Source organism: Vanellus vanellus (genome assembly GCF_965231255.1).
Source record: "Vanellus vanellus genome assembly, chromosome: 5".
NCBI lineage: Eukaryota > Metazoa > Chordata > Aves > Charadriiformes > Charadriidae > Vanellus > Vanellus vanellus.
This window is the reverse complement of record NC_138910.1, coordinates 8,898,238-8,912,668: the sequence shown is the minus strand read 5'-3', so window position 1 is coordinate 8,912,668 and position 14,431 is coordinate 8,898,238. Positions and strand designations below refer to the sequence as shown.

Below are 14,431 nucleotides of genomic sequence, written 5' to 3'. Positions count from 1 at the left end.
AGACAATGTCCAATAGATCAAAAGCTTTTATTGCACAGAGGTATCTTTTATGACTATTCAGATATTAATTTGAACGGGCTTCATACACTAAAACTAACTTACCATGGTGTCAGAGAATGTGGGACATATGTTGATAAGTCACACTGGAGATCGTCCAGGTCATGTCCTCATTTGTTATGAAATAAATGGTTGTGAAACTGCAGTAAAATCTGATACTCTATTGCACTGAGTACTGATCATATCATTCTGACCACATCATAGTAATCACAGAGAATGGGTAAGATTCAGAATATGTTCTATAAGGTAAGTGATTGCAGAGGATGGCTTTCAACACTATGTTAGTATTTATACATTCAATAAGTTTTGTATATGTATATGAATATATATCTCTCTCACTTGGAATTCAGATCATAAAAATCTTTTTTTCACACGTTAGCTCACATCTATACTTCATTTACAAATATGGGATGACAATATGGTTATCATGTTCCCAAAAACCTGAATACATCAGTCTTTTTAAGAAACATTACCTAGGCTCTACATTCAAGTTCTATTCCCATTTGTGAATTACCCTTATAAATATATCAAAAAACTGTCTGAATGCATTTGGAAAGACACAAATGAAATGCTTCTATTGCAATATTGATGCCTGTTGCCAAACCTGGACACAGTATTTGCAATAAAATTCATCATATATTTAGATGATACGTTTTTCCACGATTTCCACACAGTTGGTTTCAATAATATATTAATGATTCATATAATGCTTTATTAATATGCTTTTCAAAGTTAAAATACTTTGTAAACATTTCAGATCACAGATTCTTTGCCAACTATTTGTTCTGAAGAGCCTTTCAGGTATTAGCTTTTTATTATTACATGCAGTTGTTGCCTACAACACAATGCAGAGTTTTTACCATGTGACTGAATAACAAACACACATCAAGTGAACCCATCTCTGACCTACATAGCAGGTAGCCATGTGAGGGCAGGAATGCACTGTTTTGCATGTGAATAGAGCCATTCCTTGAAATTCCCAGAAAACAAACTGTTCAGAAGTTTGTCATAAAAGTGAACAAAAGGGATGTGAGGATGAATGGGTCAAAGAGACATTCAGAAAAAACACAAGGGTCATGGAAACGTTCCGTTTTACCAGTCACAAACCGGTATATGATTCAGTAGCCAAGCTATTCATCCAGGAAAGGAAAACACATTAGCTTTGAGTCATGAATTCGGAAAAGAAATTCATAAGTGAAGAAAATTGTATACTGGCAATACAGAAGATATGAAAATTGCTAAAAAACAAGCTGACTTTGATATCATGACCAAAATGTTCCCAAGAACAAGAAGAGAACAGAAAGAGAAGGAAACTGTTATAAGCAATGTGGTGTACAAGATTAAAAATAATCCTAGAGTAACAGGGATATGGCTTATTTAAGGTCCTGGGACAAAGATGGCTTTGCTCTACAAGAGCTCAGGTTTGGGGAATCAGCCCCGATTACCACCTAGCAGATTCAACAAAACCCCACGTCCAGAAAGAAGGGAAAAAAGGGTTAGATGGCAGTTTGCTAGGTGGAGGGGGCTATTTGCTAGAGCTGAAGGGAAACAAAGAACTGTTGTTCTTAACTGAGCAGAACTGCCTTATTATTTTGTTGGTCAGAAAATAAACACAAGAGATTTTAAACTAAACAAACCACAGGACCCATTCTCCTGGCAGGCAGGAGACAACAAGCACCTATGTCAGTAAGGCCCCAAATGAAAAAAAAAAACCCAAACCCAAAACAAACCCAAATTCTCTCTTTTTTTTTTTTTTTTTCCTCAAAAATTAAGGAACAAATAAAACAGGGAGGAAAAACCACACAGAAATACACAAGCACTGACATTGGAATTACTAGTTTATCTCTCCTCTAGGGCAGCAGCACACAAAGTTTCAAGTTGAAAAGATTCCATAGCTAATTTTTGTCCAGCTCAAAAGAAAAATAAAGAACACTCAAACCCTCAGTTCAACTGAAACCAAAATACTTTATCGCTTTTCTTGCTGAAAGTGCAAAAACAAAACCCAAAGAAGCTAAAACCTAATTGTGGTACCACCTTACTATGGTTTCCAAGGTAAGATATCATACAGAAAAGCAGATAAGACCACTCCAGCTGTCTGTTAAAACAGACAGACATGTAATTCACCCGAAGGAGAGACTGACACCAAACCCACTCCAGAAGACCCAATGTATAGTGGCAGGAGTGAGGAGGAAATATAGATTTAAACTCTGAACCAAAAGGAGGGAACGGAGTTTCATTTTTGCATCCCAAAAGGGTAGTGAGTAATATATAGATGCTTTTATCACCAGTTTCTAAAAGCACAATGTTCTATTATAATTTCAACAAAAAGTTTAATTTGTCCTGAAATTAAATTTTACAGGCTATCATTTTAACAAGAAAAATTTATTATTTTGGAAGGTCAATCTAAAAGATTCTTTTCCCTTCAGTCCAACCTTAAAATGAAAATTTAATTACAGTGATAAATACTCTTTGATATAAATTTTTGTTTAGCTATATTGCTGAATTTTTGATCTATCAGTTGTGAGAATGGACTGATATAACTAGAATTTTTGAAAAGTGTTTTATCTGAAGGATCACTACCTAGTATCAACTTTAATATATTATTTTAGCATTTTATATCTTTATAAGGAAGGCTTATTCTGTTTAAAAAGATACAGGATAGGACTGACTTCTTTAAGCTTTTTTTTTTTTTAAGAATTCATGTGCACAATATCTGTTTAACTGGGATGTATCTCTTTCCTGTTTCCAGACACTTAAAAAGGCTCTCCATGACCTGAGGTTCATTGCTTCCAGAGCAGAGCACTACATTAGGAAAATGTAAAACTCTCCTTTCTTATAAACAGCATAAACAGACCTGGTTCCCTTTGAAAAACCTCTAAAATCTTTGCTGTCCTAAATTCTGTCCTGAGACACTCTCTCTCTACGCCAAGTGAGGCTGATAAAACACACCTGCCACAAGCAGTGACAAGAAACTATGGAGCCTGAAACGGAAACCTCACACCCAATAAGAATATGACTGGATAAAATTATCCATCACAATCTGAAGGTCAAGTTGTCAAAAGGATCTATGTTTGCTGGAGACGCTGGAATATATTACTTAAAATATTAAGTGCTTTAATAGTCTTCAAAACTAGTTTCTCTGTCCCCCGTTAACTGTGAGGAGCAACAACTGCAGATAACACAATGACAATAACAATTAAAACCCTTAAACTGTGGTGCGAGAACACCTGCAAAAATGCAGCTGGTACCAACCACCACTTACAAGTACTCATAACTAGTAAGCAACTAGAGGAAACAATGCCAGAGAAGTTTACCTCAGCAATGCAATTTTTGTTTTAAAGAACTTTTTTATCACAAGAAAACAGGTAATAAGTCACTAATACCTGATATACCTTCATGATATTGACAGTTCCTTCTCCATGCTGGCCTGGGGATCCTTGGCTCTGTAGCAGATTTCTCACTGTCTCCTCCATTCTAGAGAATGAAAATATTTATAAAAGTCAACTGTATGAAAAAAAATTAAGAGTTGCATTCAGTGGTTTTGCTGTGTACTAGAGCCTAACGCATCCATGGCTACCATGAAATTAATATTTAAAGACAATCCTGGCCTTACAATGTTCTTATACTCCATGTTATGAATAACACATTAAGGGCGCTCTTTTATCTTTTGAATATGCACAGTAATTAGTTGTATTGTTAAAATCCTACTGGAGCTCAGTCACAAAAATTTAAAAAAAAATGTGCATAAGACATCACCTTGTCAACAGTGTAACCAAACACTATGATAAAATTACTGTCATTTAGGAACAAAATCAGTCAGATTAAACCAAACCCAACAACTGCTGTATTTCTAGCCAATTGTCAGTTTTGTGCAATTTAGACAGACTGTCAAATACATTACTGGTATTTACTCTCTATGTTCTAGGTGCAGCAGTGTGTGCCAATACATTTGTTTATAGAGGCACAGCTGCTGAACACATTCAACCTTCTCTGCCCTTTCAAAAGGATGTAAAAAACAAGTGTAGGACACAATCTGGTACTACCATCTCTCAAAAACGTAATCAACTTCAGTTCCACCAGTGAAAGAAGGAAGGTTTGCACTTTCATTTTAAAAGGTGTTAATAGACACCATCAGAAGCTGTCTTTGATCTACATGCATTCATCAAGCATGTTAAAACTGATAACGCTAACCCTCCCGAGTGGAGGCTGAACAGAATAAAGAGTTCTCCCCTTCTCTGGAGATTTTCAAGACCCGTCTGGATGCAGTCCTGAGTGATGTGCTCTGGGCAATCCTGCTTTAGCAGGGGAGTTGGGCTAGATGATCTCTAGCGGTCCCTTCCAGCTCTGAAACTCCGCGATTCCGTGATTCGCACAATAGGACGGCTGGGGTCAACGGAAGCCCACCTACAAAACACTGGTCCCATTCAAGGTAGATCAGAAATTAAATTAATGGGCTTAGGAGATGTCACCGAGGCTGACCACAAATAAAGAGCCTGGGACTACAGCTGGTTTCAGCTCTGGGAGTACCGGTAGGAAGAGGAAAAGGATCAAAAGCCAAAGAAGCATTGACAGACACACCAACAAAGACACTGGGTTTTACAACAGAAAGTGCTGAGTGCCAATTCCAGCTGAAGGTCCTCATGCTTCTCCCCACTCTCCATCTCCTCATCCAAATTCGCACCCCTATGCAGTTTTTTCAGCTGTGCAGATGCAACCATTTTTCTCACCCTCATTTTCATGTTTTCTGTTCTTTTCCTTTGAAGCTGTCTCCATCCCTTGATAGAGCTGGAAGAACAACCAGGCTGGAACAGGGGCTGGAGAAGGGAAAGTGCTGTGGCATGGGTGTGTGGGTGACATGAAGGCAGGAAAGAGAGAGGAATACCTTAAGAAATTTTGCCAGATATGCTGTATATTAAAAGTGTGACCTTGAAAAAAACGCCAGTACTCCTAGGCATATCAGACCAGAAACTGCCTGCTGTTGTTTATTTCTACTATGTTTAGGGAAACATGACTTTTGTGTAGTATTCTTTGCAAATGCAATTGAGCAGAAGAATTATTCACAGCATATCTTTTTTTTTTTTTATTTCTAAGGTAACAATCCAGTGAGACAGCAAATATTAGCTAACCGCTCTGGCCAAAGGCCAATAACATTATCTTTTATATAAGCCTCATTGTCTTTCTGTTCTTTCAGTCTCATCAGAATGAATGGTATTGGCTAGTATAGCAATAATATGATGTTTTGCTAGGTTTTCTCCTTTCAAGTCAGCCAGCTACGCTACTTTTTGAGAAGCTGACACTACGTATTCATTCTACTCAGATGAACACTGACATTTTACTTATTCGTATGATGTTTTTTTGTCATTGATGTGTAGACATCTACATTGCCAGGATGCCCACAGAATAGTTGGACCATCTGTTGACCAAATGTGAATAAAAACAAGCCAGCTCTAATCTCGACTGCAGACAGTGGTGCAGTTTTTGAGTTGCAGATTGGAACCATTTCTGCTCATAGGTTAACCTTAATCAGATGCCTTTTACACAAAAGAACAAATCATTTCGGTTCGTAATATAAATTCCTGTGCAGTCCTCACTGAAAGATTTCGTTTCTGAACATGCTCATCATTTCATTTTTTAATTAATGACGTAATAGGATTCTTAATTATTGTGTTTACATATGCATACACAGTTCCATAATAAATTAATAAACAAGCAAAAATGGGAGAAAGAATAAATACAACTAAAATCAGAGTTTTTCAATGTAGGCCTAATAGTATTAATAAAAATAAAGTCTAGTTGCATATTAGTATCATCAGCTAAACCAGCTCAGAAAAATTATGAAGAATTCTTAAATTCATTTAATCTTCAGTCAAATTCAGGCAGTCTATTTTGGACAACAGGCCCATCTTGTTGAATAGCCTTATAGGGACTGGCAAGCACACAGTTTCATGTGGCAATTAGGAACACCTCCCATTGGCGCTCAGATTTCTATGCAACAGAATAATCTTTGCAACACGACAAAGAGCTCAGTTAAACACAGTTGAGACTTGTTGTTTTGTTGTTTGCAGCTATTATAAAGGCTTGTAAGAGTTCACAGCGACAAAGCTGAACTGCAGGCATAACAGAGACACTGTCTGTGTGGTCATGTCACTGTAAAACCAGCACTGAGAGGACCTTACAAGCTTTAGGTATCCATGGAATATCTGAAAAAGGAAAGGAAAAACCAGTAGCTGTCAAAAACGGAGGTGAAATCTGCTTACAGTCAAGTTTACTGCAAAGCTCTGATGGCCATTGCTCTTGCAGTTTGTCAGCTGCTGCTTCTTCACTAGCATCCCATTTGTCCATTTTTAGGAAGGACTGCTTAACCAAACATAGCACAGGATAATAATCAAGACTTGTTTCTTATAAATTAGAAACATTGAAGCATGAATTAATGGCACCTTAACTGAAAAGCAATTGTTATATTATGATCTATAATACTCGCCACAGTGACAGTACATGCCAGAAAGATTTAGTAGAAATTCTTTTAAAGAATGCAAGAATGGTTGAGCCTCTATAAATTCCACTTGAAATCCCATGTTTTGCTCCCTGAACAAGGGTTCCAAAGGACATGTAAATTTCAGAAGTCAAGCAGAAAAATTACGAGTTTTATGAAAGGCTATTTCTACACATCAACCTATATTTTCCCCCCTTCTGGTAAGCACAAAAGGTTATCTTCTCTACCATCTTCTCTTGGTCATGATTCTGATATCCTAGATGGACCCACTCCAACATCAAGCGCTTGCCGATTACGTCCAGAATAGCTATCCCCCACGCGTGTATTCTGCCTGCTTGCTGGCCTATGCTAAAAAACCTATTTTGCCAAGGATTCTGTGCTTCTTATGTAACTATCAAGCTGTTACAATCTGCAAAAACAGTTTCTAAAACTCACCATTCCCAAGTCTACATTTTTCAATCACTATTTAAGAATATTTATTTTCCCCTTTCTTCAGTGTTCTGTTTACTGTCTATTCATCTGAAGCATCTCAGTACCATTAAATTTTTTGTTACATCTATTATTTGAATAGGAAATTGAAGTTTTCTTGAAACTGAAGTGTTCCTTTCAATTTTTCCTTTTTTAAAAAGCTATTTGCTTTAGGCGAAAAATAAATAAAACCCATGTTTGATAGAAGCTTCTTAAAATCCTTGACAAAAAGTCAGTTTAGAGTAGAGAAGCAGTCCCCTACCAGTCCTAACCTAAGGATAAATTTCTCAAAGCATTAAACAGAAGACGAAATGAGGCACTCTGAGACCAGAGTCTGTTCATGGTATATAAGAGTTTAAGGAACATAAAATATTAATGCTACTGTGGAAAGCACTGTCAAGATTTCATCTGGAACATTATCTGCAATTACGATCACCAGTGTTCAGGAGCGGCTCGTTCAGACAGGATTTGGTGAAGAGACAGCTCTGAGGTTGTTTAGAGGAATCAAGAGTTGTCACAAGAAAAGACTATATAATTTTTCTTGCTAAACTTTGGAGACCAAGGGCTTACACAGGTATGTCTTCCATAAAAGAATCGTGAGAAAAAGTAAAATGAGAAAGAAAACTACGTCAACCTAAGGCCAATGACTGACAAAACAAGATTGGAATATGGTGGTTAATAACACATTTAGGCTGGAATTAGGGCGTTTTTAATCACTGAAAAAGTGAGACTCTGAATCAGCCTGCCAGGTAGACTAAGGGGATGAGAAACTTAAACAGTCTTAAGCCAGAGTTGAGCAGTTTATGAAATTAATTACACAGCGGGGTCAAGAGCCAAGGACTTGAATTTGGGATCCACATTTCCTTGCTGCTGTTCTTCCTGAAACAAAATCAGTCATTCTTACATTTAAAAAATGTCATTTATCCTGTGTTGTTGAGAGAGTACCAGGAAATCAATCCAACTTCAATGTACAGTTATTTATTTTGGCTTTGTTTCTGTGTGTGTTTCTGGGCATGGGAGCCAGGGGAATGTCTGGAAAGGAGGAAATATTCCTTGTCCAGGGAGCAGCACACAGGGCACAGATGCTCAGGCGTCCAAGATGGAAGAAGGAAGCTTCTTCTGTATTTTTGCTGCAACTCAAGTCTTGTCTGGAAGCCAAGACCTTCCTGCAAGGACCCACCGAGCTGTAGGAGACTTGCTTTTAAAGCTTCTTGATGTTATGTTTCTGACAGCTCTGCTGCCTCCATCTCCTGCCTGGCCCCACTGCTGCAACTCATGGCATGCACCAGAGCACAATTTCATCCAGGCCAGGTGAGACTGACCCTGCTGGGGTTGACACATCACTGGTAGGCAGTCAAGTTCCTGACTTTCCTCCCAATTTTCTCAGGACCATCACCTTTATAAATGGGCACCTCCTTTGTGCTGGCCCCCAGCAATGCTGGAACACAGTCAGAAAACCTGCTGGCTTTGTGCCTCTCCCGGTTCTGTCATTTCACGGGGATCAAAGTGATGAGCTATTTCGTTGGGGTTCTCCCCAAGAACTGATTTTAAGACCATACAGGAATTAATCTTTCCTGAAATACATTAATGCAAGGAGGCACAAGAGTTCTCTCAACCCCCCCACTCCACAAAACTTTCCCCATATATTTCCCTCTTCTCAAAAAGGTCTTTCGGACCCCTTTTAGTTAGGTTTATTGATTTTCTTCCTCGAGAGAGGTGTCTCTCACAGTCTGCCACAGTAATTTCACACATGAAGAGGATTTTCTCTGACCAACCTCTCAACTGTGTAGGACGTGCCTTTATGTCCTGTCTCACTACAGAGGAAACCCGTTCTCTTCTCTGGTCCTCTGTAGCACATCCCTTAGAGGGGTTTGATCTCCCCACACCTAAAACATTTCCTTGACAGAGCAAGCTTTCCTTGAAAAAAATCCTTCCCATATATCCTGATCTTTGATTCCCCTTCTAGCATATGGAATAAATACTCTCTATAGCCCATGCTCTGTTCAGCCACGTCCCACACAGTCATTTTTATGATTCTCCCTCCAAGGGACAGCCAGCATGTAGTTGTTCCAGTCCTAGAAGGTGCATGACAGTTTCAACCCCTTCCCCATTGACCTAATTCCTTCAAGATTTCCACAGACTGGCAGCTACCTTTTGCTGGGTGCTATCACCTTCCCTTTTCATCACCCTCAAGCTGAGGTGACAGTACTCAGTGGTTATTTCAAATGCATGTCACAAGAATTCCTTCAACTTGATACTGACTTACAGCCTCACAGAGACGTGTCCAAAGGTTTCTACAGAATCTTACTGCAGCAGCTGAAGTTTGTATTTCAGCTTTTTCCATGTCCTCATGCCATGCAGCAGGTACAGGACTCTTTAAAAAAAGTCTTAAGAGAAAAATATCAATAACATATCTTTCTCCATCTTTAGCTTAACTTACTTCTGTGTAATCAAAATTCTCAGGTGGGTATTTTCTTCCAGCTCCTATCTATGAGTCAGTGAAGCTCCCCGCCTCTCTCCTCGGCAGGCTCCAGCTTAAGTCTCTTGACTTCTATTTTCAGTTATAGCCTCCCTGGAGATGTGGCCCAGGTTTCAGCTCCTTGAGATGTCTGTCCCCTCCCTACCACCTGATCATGGTTCCCATGTGGTTTCTCAGCTCTTTCAGCTCTCGGTGCAGCTATGAACCAGTCGGCATTTTTGCCGGCTGGACTTTGGTTGTCTTTGGAGGCTGCAATCTGTCTGGCTTTGGTGGCAGACTTCTGTGCCTCTGTCCAAGCCTTGCAGCTCTCCCTCCAAAACCACAATCCGAAGAAACAAAAAGCTTCTGTCTGACTCAGCTCCCACATAAATTTGTTTGCTTACTCATATGTAGCTTCAAACTTCAGGTTCGGGGTTACCGGCATCTCACTTCCCTCACCACTCCGTTAAAGCTCTCCAATGGATCAGGAACTCCTTCCAGTGAGTTCCTCAAACTACCAAAAGGCTTCAAAGTAAACAAACACACACAACACCCCTTCCTGAACCAATAAACCCCACACATTTTAGATTAAACATTAGATTTTTTTTAAGGAGGAAAAATGTGGAAGTGGCTTTACAAGACAACAGAAACAAAGAGAGCTCATTGAACAACGGTTCCTGTTCGCTGCATCCTTGCAGGAGTGTCTTTCCTTCTACCAGGTTTCAATTAAATTAGTAGCCTTCTGAACTGCAGACTCTGCTCTCCCCCTGATCTGCCCGCTCATCTCCAGACTGTGCAGTCACCTGCCAGCCACACCTACAGCCCCGAGACCCTCTGTGCTCCTCCTTGAGCCATGGTGATGGCCAAGGTGAAGTGGCCCTGCCTTCCCGGGGCTGGGTCCGAGCCCGCTGTTCTCAATGCACCTACCGCGGAGAGCCTGCAGCACGCTGTTAGGCCACTGCTTCAAATGGGTAGGTAGTCAGAAGACAGATATAAGCTTCTCCAAAGAATTTAGATATTGAAAGTGGATTAAAAAAAAAAACAAAGAGAGAAGTGAAAACAGATATGTGATAAGCTTAAAAGAGAACTGACAGATGGGAAATGCTGAGGCTTTAAACCCCAAGGGGTTTTCTCTGCATTTTCAGTTTTGCTCAGGATACGACATTAGTACATGCCTTATAGCAGTATGCTGGGCAAAGCCCACAGAATGCACAATATCCAGCCTTAATATTTCAGTTGGAAAATAAAGTAATAATATCCTCCATAATAGCAACAGAAACACACACATATAATGTATAATTTATATTTACTCTTTCTGTTTATCAGTACAGGTGCTTATCAATCCAGAAATACCAGGGCAAATTGTCCTCCTGCAGCACCATCACAGCCCTTTCCCCACCACGGGCTCTGAACAGCCAGTTCAACCCTGTGGCATTTGCTAGTGGCAAATCCAAACTGCATAAGCCATGCTCTTTTCATGTACTCATGCTAAACCCTCCTTCCAAAAACATACTGAAAGCATACTCAAAGTGTTGCCTGAAGGGCAAGCTATCTAAAGAAGAGTAGCACATAAAATAAAGTATCTTGTACATGATGAGGGCAACTATCGCAAGGCCGTGCTGGAGTGAAACAGGTCTCAAGCTCTATTTACACAAGTGGAGAAGGATCCTTCTTTTGAGTGGACAATCCAATCAGGTGCTCTGTCTGCTAGACCATACCACCACTAGAAAAATTACACAGAATTGAAAGACTGAGCACAGCATTTACTTAGTTGAACCACTGGCCGTTGAACCCACTGGAAATTTTCAAGTTGTCTGTAAAATAACGTGAGTATTGTGCCTTGAGCCTCAGATAAGTAGGGCAGGATTTTGAAAGACCTCAGCATTGGCACATCACTGCTCCCACACAAGTCTGAATTCTGTTATCACACAATGGCAGACCTGACATTTCTCTGAAACTGCTGTAACTACCGTCTGAGCCAGGAAATGTTGGAAATGTTTCCATTGTCTCTTTCAGCCATAGAGATTTCACTCATCAAACTTATACCTACAGCAAAAAGTTTCTGAACTGCAATAGAAGCCAGTGGTAATGTTTATTTCTGTATTGACAAATGCCATATGGACTGTATGGGTGTCTTCTATCACCAGCCCTGTATATGGTTTTGTAAGTTACAGGCAAAGACTAAGCCCCACGGAAAAGCTTCTCACAGGCAATTGAAAGGATTTTTCAAACGGAAGGACCATCCCTCCTACAATACCCCAATAACATATTTGGGACCTTAGGACAGGAGATATTTTCATTAACTATAAGTGGATAAAACCAACACTTACAGAAAGCTAATTCTTGTGTCATCTTAAACATATGCTCATAAGCTCAAACTCTATTCATGCTGGAGGCACCAGAAATAGTCACAGTATTTCAGCATAACCAAATGCATCAGAAAAATCACAGACAACTATACAATCAGACTGCAAATAGTTCAAATAATGGGGTTTTTACTTTTTCTCTTGTTTTCTACATTTTAAACAAATATTTGTTTTTCCATATTTGCAAATATATAGCCAGATGGATAGATATATCTACCAGCTCCTCCAAATACACATATTTAATCTTTCATATAAACACCCTGAGAAGAGGCAAAACACTATTGCTTTAAGTTACTTACAGGAATGTAAAGCCACTCAAAATTAAAAAGCTCTTGTTCCATACCGAGTTACAGCTTAAAGGGGGTACCAAGACCACCTTGACATAGCTACATAAATTTCTATGTGTTTTCCATGAATAGCAAAGATACTATGTGGAGGGCGGCAGCTTTTGTGGGGTTGAAGTAGGTACAAGAGAAATGCAAGATGAAAGTGAGGTCTGTAATCAACGAGCATTTGCAGAACCCTCTACAATGCAAAAAACTGTTCTTATGCATTTTCACACTACACAGGCCATCGTGAAGCTTTCAGGCTCAGACTGTGCAGTGTTGTGATAGACAGCAACCAGTGCTGTCCAGAGCACAGAGAGCAGCTGGAAGAAAGCTAAAAAGAGGAGGGACTTTTTTTTTTTTTTTCCCTCTGCAGAAATTATCATGATTTGTTTTCAGCCTCTCTGACTCCCCAGTGAAGGTTTTCGTAGGCTATCGGATTCTGGACTCCAATCTTAAGGTCTATGTAATATAAAGTTATTTCATTCTCCTCATTTGCTCTACCTCTGCCAATCTTGTAGGAGTTTTGAGACAGTTCCACTGTTGTGTGCAATACCCTGTGAAGATGGGTGGATATGGTTTTCTATAAGTAAAATCCCAACTTCGTGGAACCAATAAATAATAGTATTTTCTTTACTATTACATGTTCCACTTTTTTAATTTACACAACGACTGGGAAATTCATTGCAAAGCATTCACATTTTCCAATTAGCGAACAACTGCAGTAAAAATCCAAGGATGATCTATCACAAAGTTGAATTTGATCTTCTAACTGACAAATCACACTAGCTTTAATTATCATAACTCTGCATGTGCCAGTGAACATGGTTATTCTATTAGAAAGATCAATGAAGTGAGACCTCATCCCAGGATATACTAAGTCCCTGCTCATAAGACCTCTGAGATCCCAGCTTTTGTGCTGTGAATACGCAGGTTAACATAACATACTGTGTTTTCATCTTACAGGTGAACCAACTGAGGCACAGCAAGGTTAACCAACACGGCCAGTATCAGCGATTGTTAGACCCCAGGATGCCAACTATTCACCCTGCTGGGTCTAAGCAGCAGATGACATGTTCTCTCTGTATCATTTTGTTGGCACGACTGTACAAATCTTCAGCTCTTTCCATCAGCGATTGGAGCTCTGTAGCTTAAAAAAGACTTCAGTAACTTCAAATAAATCAGCAGTTTTGCTATCTCTTTACTGATATGTTAACGTTTCACACATTTCATATGAATAGCTTATGCTAGTGCTTGCATAACCTTAAACAAGCCGTTCTATCTGGAATGAAGCATCGTACCAAAAGCTTTGTTCTGTGTTTTTATCATTCCGACATTTCTGATCTTCTGCACTAAAATGAAATCTGGAGGATTTTTCAGAGGATATAGCAAGATATTTATACCTCACCATTCTACAATTGTTTAGCGTTTAAAAATTGCATACCACTTAAAATACATCATTCTTCTGATTGAGTGGTTAGTGAGCACGCATATTGTTGCTATATAGAAAGATACCAAATTCTTTTGATTGACTACTACGTATGCATACCGTTAAAGTTGTTCAGAAAGTTTCACTATATTGAACATCATACAACATGCCCTGATGCCTTCAGAGGCAAAGACTGTAAAGTTTATTAAATTCTTGCATTCTTTTTCCCTTAAAATGTTATTTGTTAATTTAATGCCTTTAAAAAACGAACTACTAATGGAGCTAATGGGACTCTAAATAAATAAACATTCAAGAAACCACTCCTGGTTTCGTTCAATAACCTAAATCTTACATCAAAAATCAGATTCAAAAGACAGCAAGAGCCCTTTCCCAACACTGTACAGCCAACTGTGAAGGCCCAAATGCCAAATTCCTGCAAATGTAACTACGCAGGACTCAAGTACGACAGGAAAGTTTCCCACTTTGAAATTTTATCCCCCCAAAATGGGTCATCTCAGATGTTCACAAATACAAAGAACAGCAGGAATCAACAGAACAGCAAGAAATGACGACTCTGGTTCCCAACCATGAGATTCGCTTAAAAGTACTTTTAAAGACAACATGGAGTCTTAATAAATATAATTTCTTTTAACTCTCTGGACTTCAGCCTTTCCAAATTACGCTTATAGAGACTACAATAAGAAAAGAAAAAAATGGAGATTTACAATTCAGCTTTCAGTGACTTCCTGAAAGCCTCTACATGTAAGATCAGCAAAGGTGGATGAAATCTGTAGGAATATTCTAAGTGATGTCTGTGCTACAAATAATGATATG

At 39.1% G+C, this 14,431-nt stretch overlaps 1 protein-coding gene across 1 annotated transcript in view; it reads right to left on the bottom strand.

The window, feature by feature from the left end:
- NCKAP5 (NCK associated protein 5) overlaps positions 1 to 14,431 on the bottom strand; it is a gene marked incomplete at both ends in the record, with an annotated part of 382,055 nt that overhangs the window by 144,507 nt on the left and 223,117 nt on the right. Inside the window, one exon of the mRNA XM_082484353.1 lies at positions 3,441 to 3,531. Coding sequence (XP_082340479.1) covers positions 3,441 to 3,531 — 91 coding nt within the window. The remainder of the gene's footprint in view (positions 1 to 3,440; positions 3,532 to 14,431) is intronic.